The sequence below is a fragment of the Enoplosus armatus genome, chromosome 3 (genome assembly GCF_043641665.1).
Source record: "Enoplosus armatus isolate fEnoArm2 chromosome 3, fEnoArm2.hap1, whole genome shotgun sequence".
NCBI classification, from domain to species: Eukaryota; Metazoa; Chordata; class Actinopteri; order Centrarchiformes; family Enoplosidae; genus Enoplosus; species Enoplosus armatus.
Window position 1 is genome coordinate 13,372,445 of NC_092182.1, and position 17,278 is coordinate 13,389,722.

The window sequence follows — 17,278 nt, forward strand, 5'->3', positions numbered from 1 at the left end:
GATGGTGACAGAGCTGCCATGTGAGGCACTGGCCTGGCCAGCCTGGAGAAATTTTGGGTTGCTCAAGGACACTTCAACATGTGGACACCAGCCAGAGATCGAACCATCAACCCTGCAACAAAAGGACGTCCTGCTCAACCTCCTGAGCCACAGCCTTAAAAACAAGCCATAAATTTAAGACTTATGAGGAAAAAGTGTAATTCAGATAGTCAAGCTCTTTGACTATTTAGAATACATGATGATGTTAGTGCAAATTAAATTTGAACTCAGTCTGGTTCTGAAATCTGAGCTGTCTAATATTCATCAGCTTCAATCTACACCATCTGCCAAGACCAAACAGTCTCTACATGAAAATTACCAGCACAAATATCATCATCTGCTGATATGGGATAAAATCCACTAAAGCTGTCCAAGGAATACACACAGCAGTGTGTACCCCTGTGTACATGAGGCAGATGCTTTGGAGAATAGACAAATACAGTATCTGTGATCTAACACTGCCATCTTGTGTCCAAATTGTTTGATCTAATCTCGCACATTGCAACATGTAAGCAGCCCTGGGGCTTGCTGTAAATAGAGTATTTGCATATGGAGGAAGTGGACAGATAATCTGAGCACTGTCTTACCTTATTAGATCTGCTCAGTGGCCATCATTAAATTACTGCTATTATATAAACCAGGTACAGCATGTACTGCAGCAACTCCTTGCTGTGAATGTAAGAACAAGAGTATCAACATGTGCGTTTAGAGACATAATTATGAGAAGACAAGGTTTATTTTACAGTATTACCTGGGTGTATGACACAGTTGTTAGCAGCAGTCCTGCAAAACTAATTTGTTGTTCATCAGACAAATCCACTGTGTATCTAATTAACATCCAGGAGACTGCAATGGGAATCGGTGCCAACAACACCACCCATGACACCATTTACTAATATGTACAAGTTACATTAATGAGTCTTTACCTAGTCAACCTTTTAATTTAACGGCTAAAGATACACTTTTAAACACAAACACAAGACACACATTACCCAACCCAGCTGTGAATTATTCTACTTCACATTTCTGAGTTGCCTTCTCCGATGTTTTTGTGAATTTAGCAGAGAAAAGCTGCACGTTAAGTTTATTATTAGAGATGAGGTACCATATAGGGAGCTTAGTTTAACACTGGAGTTAACAGTGATTGTACAATGAAAGTAGAAAGAAGAAGAGAAAATAGGGAGGGGAGGTCAGGGAATTATTTCCCTTTAGAACATAAAAAATATACTCATTCATACAGTTAAAGGGAATTTGAGGGTGCTGTTGGGCCCCCCAAAACTGGATGTTGTTGAAGTTGACAAATAACTGTTTAAACAAAACTTGACTGTAGCCAATTGCTTGTTATATTGTGTTGTTGTTTCAAACCGGTAATCTTATCCTTTAAAATACCAAAGCATAAATTCTCTGTGAACTATGACTTTACCGATGTCTGAGATGTTACACATAACCAGCGGTGGAAAGTAACTAAGTACATTTACTCAAGTACGACTTTGAGGTACTTTCTGTTACTCCACTACACTTATATTGTAGGCAAATATTGTACTTTTTACTCCACTATATTTCTTTGATAACTTTAGTTAATAGTTACTTTGCAGATTCAGATTAATGACAGAAAATATAATCAATCAAATGTATTATTCTAGCTTAAGATAAGATCAAACTTTATTGAAACCCGGGGGGAATCAATAATTATAATCCAATTACATTACATCTGAAATGGACCGTTTTGCATAAGGAATACCTTTACTTTTGGTACTTTAACTATGTTTTGATGCTAATACTTTTTTTTACTGAAGTAGAAGTTTGAATGCAGGGCCGTTCACTTGAGTATTTCTACACTGAGGTTTAAGTAAAAAACCTGAGTACTTCCTTCACCACTGCACATAGCAGGTTGATTTTTATTAAATGTAGCCACTGCTAGCTATAGCTAATCATGATGTTATTCTAAAACTCATTCATATATTTTCCTCTGAAATGCCAAATACATGTTCAACTGTAAAGCTAAGGTGCCCTCAGATGTTCTTCAGTAAAGAAGGGGCATTATTGAGTCAAAATAATGAGCTCATTTAATTGTCCTGGCTCCCATTATTTCTTTTTTGAAGCTTTGTGGAGGCGGAGAACAGTACATACCGGGACAAGCTAGGTGGCGGTATAGCCGTTAGCCGTTAACTATCTCTCCAGTTCACGCCACTTCACTCCAGCAAAGAGCAGCAGCAGCAAGAAGAGGAAAATACAGGAAACAGCTGAGCTCCGCCTCTTCCTCCTACTGTAAAGTGAATGTAAACTTCCCGAAAATCAGAGTCCGACCGCAGCCTTCACAGCCCGGTGACAGCGTCAGCAGCGAGGAGACCCCGTCTGTCCGTCCGCCTGCGCTCCTCTCTCACAGCCCCGCCGACTCTTTCAAGTCAAAGGTGAGTTCTCGGTTCTTCGGAATAAACTGGGAAGGGCGGAGGCCCTCTGGCTGCTTTGTTCCAAAACTACTGTTGCATAATGGTGAATTGCTATTAGTTATGGCAGTATACAGTAGCTGACTGGTAATTACTCTGTAAGTACGTGTATGGGGGAAGTCATTCATTTGTTTGGATGGACAGCCAGAGAGGGTCAGCTGTACAGTGAAGGCATGTCTGAGCTTGTCCAGGCGTCGTGTGCCCTGATGACGAACATGGCAAGTTTCTGTGCAGGGTTTTCAGCCACGACCATGGCACCAAAGAGACGAGCTGCTTCTGCTGCCAAGGCAGGTGGCAAGAAGGTGAAAGCGGAGCCTGAGACACCAAAGGCCAAGGATGCCTTTACTTCCGCAAAAGAGGCCCTTCTGGCTGCAGGGCCACAGGTGAAAGGGAAGAGGAAGGTGGATGAGCACTGCTCACTGTCAAGCTCTGCAGAGGTAAGAGAAATGCACATTCACATTACATCAGTGCAAATTACTGAATGTTATGCAGTCATATTTAAAGAGAAAGTAAATAATTTTGATTAATGTTCTGTGTTATATCCACCAGGTACATGAGGACTATGACTGCATGCTCAATCAGACAAACATTGGACATAACAATAATAAGTTTTATGTCGTTCAAGTTGTTAAAGCAGGCAACAAGTACTACTCATGGAACAGATGGGGGAGAGTGGTAAGTTTGTGTTGCAGCAGATTCCTACTAAACTGTCTCCTTTACTTTATTCTGTTTTGCTCATTTATGAAACAAATGTCTTCAGTGGATCCTTGAGTTCAAATTATTACCTCACACATTATCTAAAGATAAATGTGTTGATAGCAGTTATTTGCTAATGGCTGTGTTAATTCACCTAATTAACGGTATCATTAGCATTGGGGGTGATGTTTAATATACTGTGGTGATAATGTCTGGACTTTTGACAGCTCGTGCCTTGCCTGTTAGTGTATTTGATTTTGTTATATAAAGCAAATTGCCCCTGCTTACCTCATCTCTGATCTAAATTCAGGGGGAAGTGGGACAAAGCAAACTGAACAGCTTTGATAAGCTTGAGAATGCTGTCAAGGACTTTGAGAAAAAGTTTAAGGACAAGACAAAGAACAACTGGAGCGATCGGTTAAATTTTGTGTCTCACTCTGGGAAGTACACTCTGATCGAGGTGGACGGAGAGCAGGATGCTGAGGTCAAGGTAATGTAAATCTCACTGGAGAAAGGAGCATCAAATATGAAACTTAGAAGCATCATCTCATGGAATCAGCTGACAGACTGGCTGTACTTTTTGATATTGCAGGTGGACAGTGTCGATGGAAAGACTGAAAACGTCACAAAACATGTTCTACCTTGCACCCTCAACAGCGCTACAAAGAGCCTCATCGAGCTAATTTTCAGCAACGACATGTTCAAAGAGGCGATGGAATGTATGAACCTCGGTGGGTGTGTCTCAGTTTACCAACTCTTTAATACAAACAGGTTCATGCAGCCTGCAAAAGTTTATTGTTCTTAAATACCTGTTCTGTAACATGTCTGTTGGGCCAGAGTGCCTGTCGCTCTGAATATTCTGTATTGCTTAGAAATGTAGGAAACTTGGAGATAATGGAGTGCAGGATGTGACATGTAAATTATTGACCAAAGGGTGAAGTCTGCATTTACACAACAAATCATATCTGATCAGTGTCTTGGGCTTTGCTAGCAAGACGATTGTTTTCTAACCTTTGGGAGAAATTGGAGTAACAATTTGCCCATTAAAATAGGCAAAATACACAATGTGAGATACCTTTTCTCAGCAAAAACAAAGAAAACATATAATAACTAGCCTTTTTGGGACTTGTGGTTTTGTGTGTGTGGATGTGGTACAGACATCAAGAAGATGCCTTTGGGCAAACTCAGTAAGTCGCAGATTGCCAAGGGCTTTGAAGTGTTGGAGGAGATCGAGGGAGCCATGAACCAAAAAAAGGGAAGATCATGTCTGGAAGACCTCTCTTCAAAGTTCTTCACCACAATCCCGCACAACTTTGGCAGGAACAGACCGCCAACCATCGACAGCAAAGAGATTGTGGAGAAGAAGAAAGAGATGCTCATGGTGAGATTTTTTTATAGATTGCAATGAGCTGTTGTTCTGTGATGTTTTCTCAGTCCTGAAGTCACTCTCCTTTTACATGCCCTGTAAAGGTGTTGGCTGACATCGAGCTTGCCCAGACTCTGAAGTCAGAGACGGAAAAGGCTCAGGAAGAGATGATAGAGACAGTTCCTCACCCACTAGACCAGGACTACAATTCTCTCAAATGCGAGCTCACTGTAATGGAAAAGAATACAGAAACATTCAAGGTCAGAAGTGATAATAAGGTTCAGTAAATGTCATGACTGATCTCAGATCATCTTCCATTCATGTTGTCCCATTGTCCACCAATACTAACTTATTTTTTTTGCATTTAAAGATAATAGAAAAATACCTGAAAGCGACTTCATGTACCCATCGTAACCCAAGAATTATCAATGTTTGGGAAGTCGATCGAGAGATGGAGGTAGGAACAACAGTAAATCTTAATCAACGTGATACAGAAGACTGAAGTCCTGTGACCTAACACATACGCTGCACGTTACAGGGAGAGCGGTTTAGCGAGAATGACAGTCTGGAGAACCGCCATCTGCTGTGGCATGGTACAAACATAGCGGTGGTGGCAGCTATCCTGAAGAGTGGCCTGAGGATAATGCCCCATTCAGGAGGCCGCGTTGGTCGCGGTATCTATTTTGCATCTGAAAACAGCAAGTCTGCAGGTTACGGTGAGGCTGCATGAAAATACAGGGATTGAAGAAGATAATAATGACATTAATTGCAATCATAACAATAACATGGTGTTGTATTTTTAGTGCGCACTTCTAAAAATACTGGAGTGATGTTTCTGAATGAGGTAGCCCTCGGCAAAGAATATACCATCACCAGAGACAACTCTTCCTTGAAGAAGGCTCCTGCTGGCTTTGATAGTGTGGTGGCACGAGGATCAGTGGAGCCAGGTACGAGACTCAGTCAGTTTTATTCACACAGTAAAATTAAGCGTATCTTGCTCTCAGGTTCAGTCAGTATATTGAGAGAGAGTCTTTGGTGTCCAAAGTTGTACAACAGTAACAACAGTAGTACTCGTGAGACACGTGCGTAAAAAGAAACATGCAGTTAATGTTCAAGATCAAGTTATTTCAATAAGAAATCTATTCTCATTTTCCCCCAATATTGATATTGTGTTAAATGATATCATGCAGAATCTTTTGTTTGGTAAAGTCGTTAACTCCCGTGTTTTTCAGATCCCTCCAAGGACGTCTTCGTCACCCTGGAAGGCAAGAAGGTCGCTGTGCCTCAGGGTAAGCCCATAGCTCAGGCCCAGTTCTCAGATAGCAGCTTCAGCAACAGTGAATATCTCATCTACAAAGAGAGCCAGTGTCGCATTCGTTACCTGCTGGAGCTGAACATGAAGTACTAATTCAACTCAAGGAAAGGAAAAGTTCCTTTGAAAGAGAAAGTTCCCCCTTCCTTCTATGTAAGGGGCTTTCTAAAAAAGCCTGGCTATGCTGTTTTCCTATAATAATGTAATTATTGTCTTCACTATTGCAGTTATTGTGCATATGTTCCTCCCATGATGCATAAATGACTTGTACTTCTCTGTGCCTTATATTTTGCACACAGTTAAAGTGGGATAGACTGCACTTCTGTTAAAACACACACTGACATGCGGTATTTACTTTTCTGCATACAAAGATAGAAAGATATTTAAAGAGATAAATGTCTAAAAGGTCTCTAGATATTTGCACAGTTTTGTTTTCAAAGTACTCGCTGCACATTGTCTTCTATTTGTCATCTCAGTTCTGGTTTGAGTTGCTTACTTTTTACATATTGCATTATTTAATGCTAATATAAACCTGTCCCTCAGAGAGAAAATACCATGCAGGAGGACTTTACAGCATGCCTTTGCAGTTTTTTGAATAATGCTGTAGAGTAGAGCAGAAGTAAAAAAGGCACCTTATGCACAGATACGTTTACAAGCCAAAGTATATATTCAAGCACTGTTATAAATCTAATATTTTGTTGAGCTGCTGATAAAGACTCTGAAAGTGCTTCTGCAATAAAAAGTAATGTATCATGTAAGTTATGAATAGCTTGGGCAAATGTATTGCTCAGTAGGTCTTCTAGCTACATTACAAATGCCACCTCATGGTGTCAGTAATGAGCAACTCCCTCTCAAATGTAATTGCCTGAGCTTTTTTGCACTAAGACATTATTTGAACCAATGATGAGTTAATAAATTAAAGTGCCCCTCCCGATGTATTGCAATGGTTTTCCTTTTGGATGCTGAGCTATAAAAAATGTGGATCTTTTTGTATTCTTGCTGTTTTAGGTGTGTTGGTAGTCATTGTTTATCAATAATGGTTTTGATGTAAGAAATCTTCAGTGCGCTGCATGCTGACATTTGATAAACAGCAATATAATCATTTGTTTGTATGGCAGTTATACATCTAGAAAAAGATGTTGATGATGGTGAGAGAACATAGATAGTCTTATCCATCTAATGTCAGACTGCAAGGATTCATTCAACATTTTCAGATTTACATCCTGTATAGCAAGTTGGAAATGCATATTATCGAATAATCCTGTTTTTGATATCCTTCATTTTATCTGACTTTGAGTTCAAATAATAATCCTGGTCTCTGGCCTACCTGGAGAGACGTAGAAATATTTAAAAGACAACAATGTGAACATCTAATCGACATACACAGGACTTAAAAGTTAATTTTGCATGACCCTCTGGTTCTAAAATTGAGATAAAAACATTCAAAAACTGCTGATAAGATTGTGGGAAACTTGCATAAACTGAACAGTGTTCCCACTTTTTGCATTTTTTGGACACTAATTAGCTCCAGAAGGCTGCTACAATTATGGCCCAAAACAGTTAAACATACTGTTTCAAGACTTTGGGGTGGATGAAATGTATACTATTACCTTTTATACTTCTGCACTAAGACATTTTTATAAGGACAAAATATTCAGGTAGGGTACTTGGGATGTAGTCATATGAAGATGGCGTTTTGGGCTCATTAATTGGGCTCAGAAATTTTAGGGAACCGCTGCTATGGAATACAGATAATTGGGGTGTAAAAAAAACAATCACTTCTGTAGAACAAATAAAATAGTATGCATTTTATTTTGGTGACTACAACAGTCAATCCCTTACTTATTGTCAGTGGAACAGTTTCATTCTCTAGTAACGCTACAGTTGCCTCTGAGTTCAATAAATAATACTACTAATGCAAAGATCCAGTGCTGGCTGCATCAGGGTAAACATGAGTTTCCCCTTAAACTGGTGGAAATTAGGACCCAGGGAAGACCGGTCTCTGGAAGTGGGACAGTGGAGTGTGTGTCTATTTGAAAGCAACAAAAAAAACAAAAAAAAAACACAATCACACAATACAATGTGTGACAGTCACTGCCATACACAGCACAGGACAGGAATGAGAGTGTTATTGGAGGAGAGAGAGGAAGCATCATTTACCATCTACAATCATCATGGAATCAGTGATCAGCACTTCTTTGATTGGAGATATACACGTGTGATAAGTCTAGACCTCTGCAGAAGAACCAAATCTCAACTGGACTTGATAAGGTGGATTTTCAGTTGGAGGGCTGACTGTTTTACTTTTTTGAAAAGAAATAATAAAAACAAAGCGGGGCTTCCTCTGGTTTGGTCTTATCTAAACATATGTGGGACTTCAACAGGAGCTTTGTCAAATCAGACTGGTGAACCTGTTTGGTCTGAACTGACTGAACCACACAGACAGAGAGTGGATCATGGGTAAGTAAGGGCTGTATTTTTTACTTTTGGTGATGAAAATCGATGTTTTACCAAACAATGAGATATGAAGGTATTGATGTTTTTAAAATATATATTTACTATCAGCACACCATTGCATACTGCAGAGAGGATGAATGTCAGGTACTGATATTTTTCAAAACTACTTATTTTTGCCGAACAAAACTTGATTTGAATTGATTGAACTTTCTAACCGATTTATTCCCTAGAACAGTGACAAAAGTGTGCTCGAAAGTGGTAAAAATCTTTGTCTTGAAACTGCACAAAGTGTGTTCAGAGCTTTTAAAGATGAAGCAGGTGAAAGCTTTGATTGCCTTTTAACTTGTCAGTGCTTGGCACTCTGACAGAATGGGCAGACTTGAATCTCTCCAATATTTATGGATTTATAATAGAACAATTAATTGTTTCCATATATCGAACTAACACTCGCATGCACGTTAGCTTTTGTTTACTCATAAAGGCTGTCCTTTGGTTGCACATGAGACCAGTATATCTCAGTTTGATACTACTTTTTACTTTTTTCTTTTCATTTCTTAGATAAAATTCGAGAGTCAATGACATTTGAAAGTATATAAAAAGAGAAATCACAGATGAAATGTTAAACAAACAAACATATTAGACTGCAGTTGGACCTAAAGCAAAAGCACTCTGGAAAACCTTAAATAAGATCGCTGGAAGCAAACAGCTCAGACTACTGAAGCGTGTCATTGCTTATTGTCCTCACAACTCTTATCTTTAACCACAGAGCAGAAAGGCCCTCAAGGGGGCTAATACAGATTTTTACTTAAACAAGGCTAGTCATTGTCATATTTTACAGTAAACAGTTTCCAATTTACCCACAAGTGTGTCTGTTTACACTTAAAATATGTAAGCAACTGTTTGCATGATTCCAATTAGAGGTCAGTAATCAGCAGAAATTTTATTGCAATATATTTTTCAATTAATTCATATGATATTAAATAACCTAACCACGTCCTGTATCAGTATTCAACTATGTTACATACTGTACGAACAGGAAAAGATAGAGAAATGCAATTCAAATGTCTGAACTGCCTTAAAAATGTTTATACATAACATGATTTCTGTCTTCTCAACACAGGACGTCCACATATGAAGACATCTGAGATACAAATGGAGGAAGTTGAGAATGAATAATGGCCGACAAGACTGGTCCCATGATAGCCTCTGTGCCAAATCACTCGGTGACAAATCTCACCACTGCCCTATGGGAGCCCAATCCTACGGTTCCCGCCGATGTGGGCGTCGTCACAAGCTCCCAGTCACAGATCAAAGACCTTTTTGGGCTGTTCTGCATGGTGACCCTTAACCTCATTGCTTTGTTGGCCAACACTGGCATGATGGTGGCCATTGCTCGTGCGCCGCACCTGAAGAGGTTCGCTTTTGTGTGTCACCTTTGTGCAGTGGACCTGCTGTGTGCCATCCTCCTCATGCCTTTGGGTATCATATCCAGCTCACCTTTCTTTGGCACCGTGGTGTTTACTGTTCTGGAGTGTCAGGTTTACATCTTCCTCAACGTTTTCCTCATTTGTCTTTCCATTCTCACCATCACAGCCATCAGTGTGGAGCGTTACTTCTATATCGTACACCCCATGCGTTATGAAGTGAAGATGACCATCAACCTCGCTATTGGTGTCATGCTCCTAATCTGGGTTAAGTCAGTCCTCCTAGCTTTGGTCACGCTCTTTGGATGGCCAGCCTATGGACATCAGAGCTCTATTGCTGCCGCTCACTGCTCTCTCCACGCGAGCCACAGTCGTCTCAGAAGTGTGTTTGCTGTGCTCTTCAGCGTGGTCTGTTTCCTGGTCCCTGCAGTGGTTATCTTTGCTGTTTACTGTGCCGTGTACAAGGTAGCTCGTTCTGCAGCCCTGCAGCAAGTCCCTGCTGTGCCTACATGGACAAATGCGAGCCCTGCTAAGAATCGCTCTGACTCCATCAACAGCCAGACCACCATGATCACCACCACCCGCACTCTGCCCCAAAGATTATCCCCAGAGAGGGCCTTCAGTGGCGGCAAGGCTGCCATTACTTTGGTATTCATTGTCGGCCAGTTCTTGGTTTGCTGGTTGCCCTACTTCATCTTCCACCTGCAAATGTCCCTGACTGGCTCCATGCAGAGTCCCGGGGACTTAGAGGAGGCGGTCACCTGGCTGGCCTACTCCTCCTTTGCCGTTAACCCGTTCTTCTACGGCCTGTTGAACAGGCAGATCAGAGAGGAGCTGGTAAAGTTTCGACGCTGCTGCTTGACCCAGCCGGCGGAGTTTGGGGCATCCAGCCACGAGGGCTCCCTTCAGGAGAACTTCCTTCAGTTCATCCAGAGGACCAGCAGCACAGCTGAAACCCAGTCCAGCTGTGTCAACTCCTGTCCCAAAAACACTACAGACCAGGGGATAAAGATCCCAGGACAAATACCTGAGGAGCACGCTTAGACACTGGCCAACATGAGTTATGGACTACAGTGTTAATGTATCGACCATGTCAGTTTTCTATGGGACATTTTTTTCTTAACGGACAGGTTCACATTTTAAGTCTATCTTAAAACAATACTGACGTGCCCACATGTACATTGGAATGATTATTGGTTGCTGTAAATTGTTCCTTTTGTCCATACTGGCCACAAAGAAATTTCAATGACTATGGATTTTGTCCCACATCACTTTCTCATTTTAAGTCAAGGTGCTATGGCTGTACTGTAACATGAAATATTGAAAGTGTAATAAATGTTCCCTTGCACATATTTTCCATTCACATTACAATTGGCCTGATTTGATGATGTCTGTAGAAACGTTTTATATGCTTATAAATGTGAAAATCTGGAGTGTAACTACATTAACAAGGTCATAATTGGATGGATCTTTAAATGTTGTATTGTATTTCATTAGGGACAATTTGCATTCCATATGAATATGAGTTGGTTCCACATGTATTATTTTTTCATGTCAATAACAATATGTATATTGAGATCTTATATTGGTGACTGACTCTGTTGAACTTTGTGAAGTATTGGATGTAAATGGTCCTTCATATCTAAGGAATAACTTGATAAACGGCAGCATAGTGTGACTCCCACATATCACGAAAAGATCCCTTCAGAGCACTAACAGAGGAGCTCTCATGAATCTGAGGGACAATAACTCAGAGTTCCTGTGTGCAACAGATATGCTGATAGATGGTGAATGTCATCTGCCCATGTCGTCATGGAAATTGAGTGAGCCTGTGACTCACATAGCAACGGGGACCGTTCGGCTGGATGTATGCTTTAGCTTTAAATCCTGACTGGAGTCTACTAAATCTGGCTCATGCTTGCTTTTCACATGCAGACTGATTACACGAGGCCTATAAGTTAAGAGAGGCTCATTAACATGTGAATAGAGGCTGATGGTAAGGTAGCACAAGTCCCTGCGATAATAGTGACAATGGGTACAGTGAGGCGGAGATAGTGAATTTACAATGTAAATCATTACTGGGCATTGATAATGCTCTGAGAGTGGTAACAAAGTGCTATTTTATGGCCTCTGCTGTTTGTATTAGTCTTTCACAAACAGCAGACATGACGAATAAAGAGGAACAGTGTGGTTAAAGCAAATAACGGCAAACACCATTTTGCTGTATGGCTGTCACTAACCAGAGTATACACCACTCTTACATAACTGTGGTTGTGTAATCAATACTTTGCGGTGAACACTGCATTAGCTTTCTTACCAGGAGGATACATAAACACACACTGCACACAAACATGCCGTGAGACTTTTTTTATCCATACATTATATCTGTCTCATTCTCTCCTATCTCCTCTCAAATGTCAAGTCATTCAATTATGAGACCAGCAAGGCAAATTTTACATTACTTATCCGGTATCTCGAGCGACAGCTGCTGACAACATTATGGAAAAAAAAATCTACACATGCTGACATTTGAATTTCATGAACCCTTGTGTCCATAAGAAACAGGGATGGAACAAAACATCAACTGGATCTAGATACAGTATTTGTAAAACTAAACATCGATGAATAAAAATTAGGACACAGTCTCGATGACCACCATATCTCTCCGTGTGACCTGTCTGAAGGACTTTTGTGTCACTATACATCACATCACTATTCACGGCATTCAGAGCTCTGGATTCTCTCTACTGTCAGACATTATTTTTAATTAAAACGGATTAGAGAAACAGATGATGAGCATGTTGTTCCACAAACATCTGGAAGAACAGGTGTGACTGTTGGAGCTCGGCACTTTGATTTCTCTTCAAATCAAGTTGCATGTGGGTTAGTAGAAAATGTCAGTGTGTTTGTTTTTGTCTTGTATCACATTTCAATGGCGCCTGTTAGTTTCACAAAAGGATTTGCCTGCTCCTTTGCTGACGTTCATGATGTGTGCCTCCTTTATCAGTCTGGAAATTTAATTCCAGATGTCTAGGAACTGCTTGTTGTTTATTCACGATATGGATCACAGAAGACAGCAGGAGCAAAGGTCACCCTCTGAGCCGACTGTGTGGAGCGTTATTACACAAGTATTGCAATGTCATCAGGCCAAATAGCTGCAAAGGAAAGAAAGTCCAATGATGTCAAAGGCCTAATCTGGGATAAACTGATGAAAGACAACACAGACAGGACTTGTGCATGGTAGCATACCTTGATGTCTCTTGCAGTTGGCACTAAAAATCATGAAGTCTTGGGAGTGTATCCAGTAAATGCCTGCTTGTGTTAAAGTGTAATCAAGAATGAGACAAGTGGATTAAAATCAAATGGAAAAGTGCAAAGGAGATTTTATGTTGTAAATCAGGTGTCAGTAGAGGATAATCTTACTGACAAGTTTATTGTATAATTAACACACCCGCTGTCCACTTCCTCTGACTCAGGATGAAGACATTCACAGTACAAGGCAACCAGAAATTATGCGTGGGCATGCACACAGTATTCAGGTTTTACTGTAATTTGCCTCATGTTTTTTGTAAAACATCTTCATCTCGATATGTTATGCAACACCACAGCACATTCCACTGTGACAAATAAAGCTTCACCATCAATACTATCAGTTCAATTTAAGCTGTCAGAGTAGTAGAAATTATGTCACCAGGAAAAGGATTTTTTTATTTCACCAAACCACCACTACAAACCAGTGCACATTACATTTCTGCTGTTTCAAAAAGCCCTGTCAGACAGCATGCATTGACACAATCTAATCTGGATAAAGAACACTTTTTGTATTGCTTGATTTTTAAATTGGCAGTAAGTTGTTTTACTGTGATGTGTGTCTTTCATTCAAAACATGATACAATTTTTTGATTAAAATGAATACTTTTCAAACCAGGAGACGTGCCGGATGTAACCAAATTAGCATCTGTTGAGTAGAGGATCTACAGACCTCAGACACAATCACAACACATTATCGGAGGCTCTTCATCACCATGGTTTCCACACACACACCATTAATCATCTGCTAATCAGACCACTGCTTCCACTCCACTACTACTGCAGCACCGCTGTGATTGGGGAAAACAAGTACTTTGGTATTATTGCAAACACTGAGCATGTGTGAGTGAAAATGCAGCTGATTTATCTGATTTTATCAGTGATAAATAAGGAGGATTTATTTATTTTTTAAACTGCAAAACAAACCATGGCCAACAGAGTGCGCTACATACCAGTGAATCCCCTCCCTCTTCTTTGTTTGGACATCTGTGACAAGAAGGCTTCTAGGAATTTTCAAACAGTGAAATATGAGTTGTCTGCCAAGTGTCTGGTTGTGTTTTTTTTGTCAGAATGTGAATGACATCTCAGTGTACACAAGATATTGGAGTCAGATTGCTGCCTGTCTGTGGAATGTCTGTGATCAGTGTAAATAAACAGTGTGTTAACAAGCGTAATCTACAGACCCGAAATATGCAGTGTGGATGGTCAGATACGTATTTTTTGACTTGGTAAGAAGGTAGGACAGATGTAATTCATGGGTTAGAAGTGAGTGTTTACTGTGTAATTGTGTGGCTGCTAAATGAGGGACAGCGCTGGGTGTGTGTGGAGCAATTTGACAATAAATATTTGTGTATCGAAAACTAACCAAACATACACTTCTCACATAAGTGATGAAAGCACTGGGCAGTACATTTTATAAAACTTGGACAAGCTTAAGTAATGCAGTGTAACAAAAGCACAAATCCATCTTGCTGATGCAGCAGTAACAGTTTAATGAAGGCAGTGCTGGGGATGTAACAGAAAGTGGACTATATGTTTAAAAAAATATAAAGCAGGCTACTGCCCTGAGGGGCGCCTGAAGGTCCCCTCTTCAAATCACAATATCAACTGGCACGAAAAAGGCCTGAGTTATAAGCTAATCTTAAAATTCAATATTCTTATATTAATAGTACAGCACATGACTACTCGCAGGGGGCAGCTTGCAGACACAAACTCACAGAGTTTCAGCTTATTGGTTTGATTTTTCTGCTTGCAACTTTACTGCATCAATGGCCGCAGCAGGCAGCTGTTTTCAGGTAAAAATCTCTAAAAACCTACTGCACACTACCTGCTAAGACAAAAGCCCACAACTGGTTTTTGCCCCAGGGTAAGTACATGAGTACATGGCTGTATTAACCTGCAGAAGTATAAATGCCATTACATTTATACTTACTTACACTAGGTGCATGTGGACAGTTTGGCATGTAGCATAAACTGCAACCACCACACCAATATACTATAGAGGTACATCGAGTTGTTTGCATGAAATGAATGCATGAAAGTAGTTGGATACTCTATGAGTCGTAAAGTGTGTACAGACCACACACAGGCATCATGTGTAGTGGCACTAACACATAAGTGGGACTACAGTCAGTTTCTGTAGTCAGGGCAGAGACAGTCCAGCTTGGAGGGGCGATTAGGAGGACAGCTCTTGGCAGAGAAGTCTGTTGTTAATGGACCGACACTGCCAACTCTGCTTTCATGATGGGAGGAGGAGGAGATATGTGCCAAAAATACCGACCACTGATCACCATTACTGCTTCAGTGTTGAAGGAGGAAATGAAGGCTGATTTTGTGCTATTAGCAATGGCCATTGGACATTTCACATGCAGGTCTAAATGAGACTTTCCACGTAGTGTGCCACATGGAAAATGTCACTGATGACAGGCCTTTAAAAGCCAATAAAGGCATTCCTCAACCAGGAGCAAGGCAATCAGCTGTCCACTATGTTCCACCTGGGTGTCAGTGACAAGCCCGCGGAGGTGAGAGTGGCAAGCAATCCTCCTGCTACGCCCTGCTCATCCTCCATATTTCCAATGACATGACCACAGCAGTCAACCAAGCCGAGACACAGCTCAACTTATTGGAAATGGAGGACCAGAGATCAAAAGACAAGAGACCAGCGGGGGAACTGATGGAAGTCACAGTGGATGTACAATCTGAAGATCTGAATTCCACCCACAGTGACACAAGGCCTCTGATCCACGACAGGGATCCCAAAAGAGTCAACAAGAGTCTAAAGGTAACTAATGGGCACCGTCACATAAAAGACACATAAACCTTTACAGAGAACATACAGCACAGGCCACAAGATGAGGTATGTCGTTTCCCTCTAGAGAAACAGAGACAGGCCAGTAAAATAAATAAACCCGCTGCACATGCCGCATACCACTCTTCCTGTCTCTGTCGAACCAGATGTAACACTGGTAACACAAAGCTGAACTGAAGTAGAGATCTGTGTGTGGTTTTAGTGTTAAATTCACTCTTTAGAGATGATTCATGATGATGAGAAAAAATCCATGTACAAATAAAACTTACTCTGCAAAGCTTTTTGTTAAGTAAAGCTATTGTTAATATATATAGATTATATTACTGTATCTAGGCCAGCGACTTCTGAAGGTCCTCAGGTGATATGAGAATACCAACTAAATGTGGTAAATATCAATATGCTGCATAATACTGACCTCAAGTGGACATGATTATACAGACAGTTTTATTTTTGCCCTTGTCTGTAAGATCTTACACTGCAACAAGTGATGAAAAATTACATTGTTATCTTTTGAAAACGGCTCAGTGCAGTAGATTTGTGTGCATTACCCGTCATTCTCATCCTGCATGTCAAGATTTTGTAATATGTAGCTTCCACAGCCACATGTCCATGCCCCCAGTTCTCAGTATTATAAAAACTGTCCCTTGAATCAGTGTCTCTCTGTGTGTGTCTTGAGGTCACGTTTGAGGATGTGATTGCAGAGCCTCCCTCTGTGCGGAGCTTTGATAAAGTGTGGCTGTGGAGTCACGCCCTGTTTGAGGTGTCCAGACTGTGGTGCTACCGCTTCATCTCCCTCCTTCTGGCAGTGCCGGTCTCACTGGCAGCAGGACTCCTCTTTGCTGTGCTCAGCTGTCTTCACATCTGGTAGGACTGTACACTGAGATGAGGTCGGCTTACAGGCCAGGATGAACTGATGAACGTTTTCCTAAATAAGGATCATTTAGTAGGTAGTTGAATTTGAAATGGTAGTGGTACAGTTTTTTCCCCTATGGGAACCCTTTTTCTTTCTATTTATTATGAATGAGATGAGCTCATGTCTTGTCCACTTCCCTGTATCTCTGCAGGTTGATCATGCCCTGTGTGCAGCTCCTTCTCATCAACATGCACTGGGTCCAGACTGTGTGGGGCAGCATACTGAAAATTCTCATCAGCCCCGTCTTCACCAGTATTGGAAAGTGCTGTGGTCAAATCACCATCCATCTGGCAAAAGATGAAGACAGATAGAAAAACACACTGTGTGTAAATGTTTGGTTAAAGCAGAGGACACAGAGAAAATGAAAGGGATAACAGATTGCATACTAATTCCACCTATAATCTGCATCCTAATTGTTTTGTATTCTGGTTCACCATGATCATGATATTCGGCTTGCTGGCACATATGTCAAGTTGTCCCTTTTGTTATGATGTTGATGGATGATA

The 17,278-nt window shown here is 40.8% G+C and overlaps 3 protein-coding genes across 3 annotated transcripts; all 3 read left to right on the forward strand.

Moving 5' to 3' along the window:
• Nucleotides 1-2,308: 2,308 nt before the first annotated feature.
• On the forward strand, nucleotides 2,309-6,794 carry parp3 (poly (ADP-ribose) polymerase family, member 3). Its single transcript, XM_070902417.1, has 11 exons — nucleotides 2,309-2,450; nucleotides 2,721-2,923; nucleotides 3,036-3,161; nucleotides 3,493-3,672; nucleotides 3,775-3,913; nucleotides 4,340-4,563; nucleotides 4,653-4,808; nucleotides 4,919-5,005; nucleotides 5,087-5,264; nucleotides 5,352-5,495; nucleotides 5,781-6,794. Exons 2-11 carry the CDS (start codon nucleotides 2,738-2,740, stop codon nucleotides 5,954-5,956), a joined length of 1,596 nt encoding a protein of 531 aa, XP_070758518.1. The 5' UTR covers nucleotides 2,309-2,450; nucleotides 2,721-2,737; the 3' UTR covers nucleotides 5,957-6,794.
• Nucleotides 6,795-9,492: 2,698 nt separating this feature from the next.
• On the forward strand, nucleotides 9,493-10,785 carry gpr61l (G protein-coupled receptor 61-like). The gene has a single exon (XM_070903370.1). The coding sequence runs from the start codon at nucleotides 9,493-9,495 to the stop codon at nucleotides 10,783-10,785; it is 1,293 nt and encodes a 430-aa protein (XP_070759471.1).
• A 4,846-nt stretch (nucleotides 10,786-15,631) lies between these two features.
• Nucleotides 15,632-17,083, forward strand: LOC139283112 (caveolin-2-like). The gene is made up of 3 exons (XM_070903069.1): nucleotides 15,632-15,832; nucleotides 16,536-16,723; nucleotides 16,924-17,083. Exons 1-3 carry the CDS (start codon nucleotides 15,632-15,634, stop codon nucleotides 17,081-17,083), a joined length of 549 nt encoding a protein of 182 aa, XP_070759170.1.
• Nucleotides 17,084-17,278: the final 195 nt, after the last annotated feature.

Excerpts from the sequence above, each read along its gene's own strand:
- parp3 (XM_070902417.1), top strand. The coding sequence starts at position 2,738 with ATGGCACCAAAGAGACGAGCTGCTTCTGCTGCCAAGGCAGGTGGCAAG. Across the intron at positions 3,162-3,492 it reads GGAACAGATGGGGGAGAGTG|GGGGAAGTGGGACAAAGCAA; the intron begins GTAAGTTTGTGT and ends ATCTAAATTCAG. Across the intron at positions 4,809-4,918 it reads AGAATACAGAAACATTCAAG|ATAATAGAAAAATACCTGAA; the intron begins GTCAGAAGTGAT and ends TTGCATTTAAAG.
- gpr61l (XM_070903370.1), top strand. The coding sequence starts at position 9,493 with ATGGCCGACAAGACTGGTCCCATGATAGCCTCTGTGCCAAATCACTCG.
- LOC139283112 (XM_070903069.1), top strand. The coding sequence starts at position 15,632 with ATGACCACAGCAGTCAACCAAGCCGAGACACAGCTCAACTTATTGGAA. Across the intron at positions 15,833-16,535 it reads GAGTCAACAAGAGTCTAAAG|GTCACGTTTGAGGATGTGAT; the intron begins GTAACTAATGGG and ends GTGTGTCTTGAG. Across the intron at positions 16,724-16,923 it reads CTCAGCTGTCTTCACATCTG|GTTGATCATGCCCTGTGTGC; the intron begins GTAGGACTGTAC and ends GTATCTCTGCAG.